Source organism: Triticum aestivum, chromosome 1A (genome assembly GCF_018294505.1).
Source record: "Triticum aestivum cultivar Chinese Spring chromosome 1A, IWGSC CS RefSeq v2.1, whole genome shotgun sequence".
NCBI lineage: Eukaryota > Viridiplantae > Streptophyta > Magnoliopsida > Poales > Poaceae > Triticum > Triticum aestivum.
In genome coordinates, this window is record NC_057794.1 from 526,291,366 (window position 1) to 526,297,596 (window position 6,231).

At 46.4% G+C, this 6,231-nt stretch overlaps 1 protein-coding gene across 2 annotated transcripts; it reads left to right on the forward strand.

Moving 5' to 3' along the window:
- Positions 1–2,738: 2,738 nt before the first annotated feature.
- Positions 2,739–4,858, forward strand: LOC123175254 (uncharacterized). Of its 2 annotated transcripts, none has more exons than XM_044590205.1 (2): positions 2,739–3,547; positions 3,980–4,514. In XM_044590205.1, exon 1 carries the CDS (start codon positions 2,809–2,811, stop codon positions 3,373–3,375), a length of 567 nt encoding a protein of 188 aa, XP_044446140.1. In that variant the 5' UTR covers positions 2,739–2,808; the 3' UTR covers positions 3,376–3,547; positions 3,980–4,514. The 2 variants fall into 2 exon arrangements, with proteins under 2 accessions (XP_044446140.1, XP_044446125.1); XM_044590190.1 differs by having other exon boundaries at positions 3,394–3,547; positions 3,980–4,858.
- The last annotated feature ends 1,373 nt before the right edge of the window (positions 4,859–6,231 follow it).

Below are 6,231 nucleotides of genomic sequence, written 5' to 3' on the forward strand. Positions count from 1 at the left end.
CTCGCCGGAAATGAGCTCGAGGCGGCGCCGGCGTTCGGGTGTTTCTGGCTACGGGGCTGCAGCGGCCGTGGTATCGCGTTCGTGGCACCTACAGCAGCTACGCGAGGCAGCGAGCATGTTGGACACGACGCCCGGACCAAATGGTCACCGGAGTCGTGTCGGCGGTGAGTGCAGGCGGCGGCGCAGTCGGGCGAGAGGGGCGAGGCGGCTACGGCGTGCCAGAGAGAGAACGGAGAGGGGGAGGATGATCAGAAGCTCACGTAGATCGCGACGGGCGAGTCGGTGAGCTCGGGGAAGCATCGGAGCGAGCGGGGCGGCGAGGCGGATCTCCGGCGGCCGAGGAGGAGAAAAGCATCGGGGCGGCGCTTCGGGGCCCTTCCGGTCGTGTGGCTCGGTGAGGAGGTAGGGAGCGAGGTGGCGGAGCTCCCTGGGGCGTCGGCGAGGCGGGGCGGTGGCTGTGGCTACGGCGGCAACGAACGGCGGCGGCGGCTCCGTTCGGTGGCTGCGCGCAGGAGAGGCAGAGGAGGGGGAGAGAGAGCTACGAGTGAGGGAGAGGAGAGAGGGGCCAGGGGGTCCAGAGCGGCGCCGAGGAGGGGCTTCGAGGCGCCTCGGTGAGGCAGGCGAGCAGGGAGGTGGCGTGGCGCCGCGGGCGCGCGTGCGCTGTCTCCCTCCTCTGCCTACTGGCAGAGGTAGAGGACGACTGGCACCAGGCCAGTGGGCTGGGCTGTCCACTGGGCCGGCCAGGTAAGGGGCCAGGTAAAACTCTCTCTCTCTCTCTCTTTCTGTTTTAATTCTGTATTCTATTTTGTTATTTTGTTCTGGGCTTTATTAAAAATAGCTAAGCACTTTCAAAAATCACCAAACTGCACATGCCCACTGTATAGAATATATCCAACATGGAATATTTTAGTTTGGGATTATTTGAGCATTTGAAATATTTAATAGCATTTAAATGCCCAAATGCAAATACTATATGATTTAATTCAGTGACCAAATATGTCCTGCAAAAATATAAACCATTTTTGGTAGATGCTTCCACCTCAAACTAGAAATGTTGAACATTTTTAGAGGACATTTGAGTTCAATGAAAAAGGTTTTATTTTGACCCTAGCTGAATTCATTTGGTACTAGGGCTTAGTCAATCCTCATTTCAGGTTTAAATGAAATTTAAATATGATGCTACACTCTAATGCATGCACTAGGCATTGTCAGAACTAGGGATGTGACATCCCTCCCTAGACCCTGAAACAACAGCAAATTCTTGCCCGCTAAACGCAACCATGGATCCACCCCCGCCATATGACTCCCTTCTACCAATGATCCAGCAACAAACTCCAAGAAAAAAATATCAGGTCAAGAGCAAAACACAACATTGCTCATCTATGTGCCTATGTTAATTTAATTAGCAAGAAAAGTTAGGAAATTTCCTTCCTACTACGAGAATAATAGGCAAGAAAACATGATACTAGTAGGTGATTTTGTAGGAAGCTTGAGGCAACTACTTGTGTTAACAGAAACATCTCACGTTGGCAATTTAGTTACTGCAGATGGACAATTTAATTACTAAAGATGGGCAAGTTAATGTTAACAAAAAGAAACTACTCCATTATATGTCCTAGGTAAGCAAAGAGACGGAGAAATCTGAGCAACTTTGACTTAAAATTGAGGACGTAATCAGTGAGCACTTAAAAACAAGATGAAAAGTATATATCCCTATAGCCTTCCTCCAGCTTGTTGCTCATCGCGCGCAGCCACCTGGCTCCGCCGTCCCCCCTTTTCGCATCCCGTCTTCCTCCATGGATTGTATTACCACCATCTGGCAGCGGGTACCATGGATGAAATCCCTATAAAATGAATCGGAGGAGGGAGTTGATGAAATCCCTAAAATTGAATAGAAGGAGGAGTTGGGAAAAGAGGAACAGGATCCTCCAGCATTGAGAAGCAAAGTCACAGAACCTAACTTTCTTTCTTTCTATCCATATGATTATGGCTAAAACGACTTAAATTAATTTGCAAATTAATGATCTACTATGTACAATTATAGTAATTATATACAAACAAATTGATGATGAAATAAAATTATTTTTAAATTACTTATTTCTACAGTAAATACCAACAGGAAACAACCTGCTAACTATCTACTAACAGTTTTTAGCTTCCCTTCTTTATTTTACACTAGGGTAGTATTATAACACCGTGACTTTCCTTCTCTATGTTCTATGTTAGAGGATCCGCTTCCAGGTAATGAGGAACGCAAGTGACTGCTGGATAGCGGTCGATGTGTGGAGTAATAGTAGTAGATGCAGATAGGAATTGGTCTACTAATCTTGAACGTGATACCTATATACATGATCATTGCCTTGAATATCGTCATAATTATTTTCTCTTCCATCAATCAGCCAACGATAGGATGAATCGGCACCTGTGTGTCGTTTTCTGAAGAAAAAAAAACGTTTGCCGATCCCATCGAACGGCCCACCCACAGCCGCTCGAGAGCGCCTAATCGCGCGCGCTATGCAGCGTTTGGGGGTCTCGCAAACCAGAGAGTTGATGATCCGCTGGCTGACAGCACGTACGAGTCCTTACTCAAAAAAAAAAAAAGCACGTACGAGTCCATTGCTAAAACAAATCGGAGCTTGAAACTGGAACGAACTCTAACCCACTACCCACCCACCATTGGCCCTGGCTATATATATCTTCCCTTGTTGGTAGCCGAGGTAGAAGCAAACCATCAGACTATCGAGACCCCTACCTGCCTGCCTGCCTGTTCCTTTGCACCGCGTGCGCACCGCGCAGTCGCCAGACATCATGGATCCGGCGGGTCTGCTACCCGGCGATGTGCTCGCGGACGTCCTCCGGCGCCTGATGCCGCGCAGCCTCGCCGCCTGCCGCTCCGTCTGCAAGGAGTGGTGTGCCGTCGTCGACGCCCACCGCCTGCTGCGAAAGGACCTCCTGCCGCTCTCCCTGGCCGGCATCTTCGTTGTCTACCGCTTCGTTGACGGCGAGCACTTCCCCTCGGCGTTCCTCTCGCGCCCCTCCGTCGTGGGCAAGATCCAGGGTAACCTCGGCTACCTCGACGACGTCCACAATGACTGGTCCCACATGACGGGTCACTGCAACGGCCTCCTCCTCCTCTGGGGAGGCGTGGCCAATCCGGCCACGCAACAGTGGGCTAGTCTACCGCGTCACCCTGATCGGACCCCGACCAAAGGCTTCATCAAATACGACTTCCTCGCGTTCCTATGGTCTCGCCACATTTTGAGGTGTTCTTCATGCAGTGTGTTAGGCGCAGGTATGGGAACCGATACGAGAACGAAGCTGAATTGGTCCCCGCGAACCCAAACTCAGAGTGGCCTCCATCGCCTTACACTATGAGCGCATTCTCGTCAAAGACCTGGCGGTGGGAGGAAAGATCTTTTATCAGAGAAGGGATGGCTCCACGGTCCATCGACCCCAAGCTACTACCGCTCATGAAAGATGTGCTCTCTCATGATGCTGTGTATTGGCGGGGCCGGCTCTATGTGTACAACATATTTTTTGTTATCAGGTATTTCCTCCTGTCCTTTTTAGTCCGCATATAAGTTTTGTTCGAAGTCAAAATATTTCTACTTTGACCAAACTTATAGAAAATAATATTAGCACTCACAATGTTAAATCAATATTGTTAGATTCGTTGAAAAATATAGTTTGATAGTGTATATATATATATATATATATATATATATATATATATATATATATATATATATATATATATATATTTGATATTGTAGATGTTCGTGTTTTTTAATATAATAAATTTGGTCAAACTTTGCAATATTTGACTTGACATAAATCTATTACGCAAAGTAAAAAGGACCTGAGGGAGTATATATGTTTTGTTTCCCTAATTTTTTCTTAGCAAAGGTCGCTAGTACCATGGTGGCTAGCTAGCTACTGTTGTACAGTAATAACAAATTTATTTATTTGTGCAGGTTAGATTTAGAGGATAATAAGAACCGAGTAATTGAACTCCCCCCAATGATAAATGAAGCACGTGGGGATATTTTGCCTCATCTGGGAAAATCAGAGAAGGGCGTTTACTATGGGTTCCTCCACGGTGATTGGTGCAAGCTTCAGATTTGGTTCCTTAATGAATCAATTGATCACACTGAGTGGATGTTGAAGCATGAGATGGACCTCAAGCCGTTGCTAGAAAATTTTCCTTGGGAGCACGGTTATGGCTCTTGGTTCGTACAGGGTGCGAGGGATAACAATGATGAAGCAGTAGACAAAGAGAAACCGGAATGGGATTCAGACAATGATGATGCCACCACTGCTACTGAAGTTAGTGTTAAGGAAAACTTCCCTGGTTATATTTCTACGATACTCGGATTTCATCCTTACAAGGAGATTATCTTTTTGCGACTGTCGCACACAAGAGTAATGGCCTACCATCTTAGTAGCTCCAAGGTTGAGGATCTGGGATGTTTACCCTTAGATGGTGATGATTGGATAAAGTCGTCTGTTGTATACACGCCTTGCTGGATGGATAATTGCTTGTTAGAAAGTACTAGTTTAGAAGACAATACTAAGCTCTAGCACTTATTGCTTGCAACCAGCCATCTATTTACATCCATACATCTGGAGGCTATTCAGCTGTCAGGTGAACCAGACATTTTTCGATGGAAATCGCATCAGAATGGCAAGTTTTCAGTCAAATCCATGTATAATGCAATGGTTCATCGTGAAGCTTAAATTTTCTCTAAGAGTGAATATATTTCTATGGTTTCTAAACAGAGGGGTCATTTTAACGTATTAGCTATGTGCATCAAGCTATGCAGAGGCCGAGCTTTCTTTCGATGCGATTACATCACCTCGATATATCAATTCAATGAAATGTCATTTATCAAAAAAAATCTATTTACATCCATTTACATTGGACTCCTTTATTTTTTATATGCAAGCATATTAAAAGATAATCTCTCTTCCCGGCGGGGCTTTACACGCTGGAAGCGTGCGGTGTGCCATAATTGGAGTCGGCCCATGCACTGGATTGGATCTCTACAGGAGAAGGCTCGATGATCTCTATAGAGGCATCAAAAGCTTGATTTAGTTAGATCGGACGATGGCGGCACTATTCGGCGTCGCGTTCTCTCTTGGGAGTGTAAGATAATAGGTTTGGGAGAACCGGCACAACCCTCTAGGGGTGGCCTATCACATATATATAATGAAGGGATACAATGTTACATCATACATACACATATACGGGAACTATACAATCTAACACCCTCCCTCAATCTTAGCCACTTCCTAAAGAATCTAGAAGGGTAAGATTGCGCCGACAAGTCTCAAACTATGGTAGAGGCAATGGCTTGGTGAAGATGTCTGCAAGTCGATTCTTGGAAGAGATGAACTTGATCTGTAGTTGCTTCTGAGATACACGTTCCCGTACAAAATGATAGTCAACTTCAATGTGTTTCGTTCGGGCATGAAATACCGGATTAGCAGACAGGTATGTAGCACCGATGTTGTCACACCAAAGAATAGGACACTGTGATTGAGATATACCCAATTCCTGAAGCAAAGACTGTATCCAGATAATTTCTGCAGTTGCATTAGCCACAGCCTTATACTCAGCTTCAGTACTGCTACGCGAAACAGTAGCTTGTTTCCGAGCACTCCAGGCGATCAAGGTAGAACCAAAGAACACATCATAGCCCCCCGTGGATCGCCTGTCATCCGGACCGCCAGCCCAGTCCGCATCAGAATAAGCCGAGATGACCCCAGAGGAGTTCGGTCGAATGTGCAAACCATAGGACAATGTGAAGCGAATATAGCGCAAAATGCACTTAACAGTAGACCAATGAGTGTCACGAGGTGCCTGAAGATACTGACACACTCTGTTGACAGCAAAGGAAATATCCGGACGTGTGATCGTCAAGTACTGAAGCCCACCAACAATACTCCTATACTGTGTCGCATCAGCAGAAGTCAAAAGCTCACCATCTACAGCAGTGATCCTATCAGTGGTAGACATAGGTGTAGTAGTCGGTTTGGACTTAAGCATCCCAGCCCGCTGCAACAAATCCAAAGCGTACTTCTTCTGCATCATAACAATGCCATTAGAATCGGAAGCAACTTCCACGCCAAGGAAGTAGTGAAGCTTCCCAAGGTCTTTGACCGCAAAATCAGCACCAAGAGACCGAACAAGAGCAGCAGCAGCCACTAGAGAGGAACTGACAAGTATAA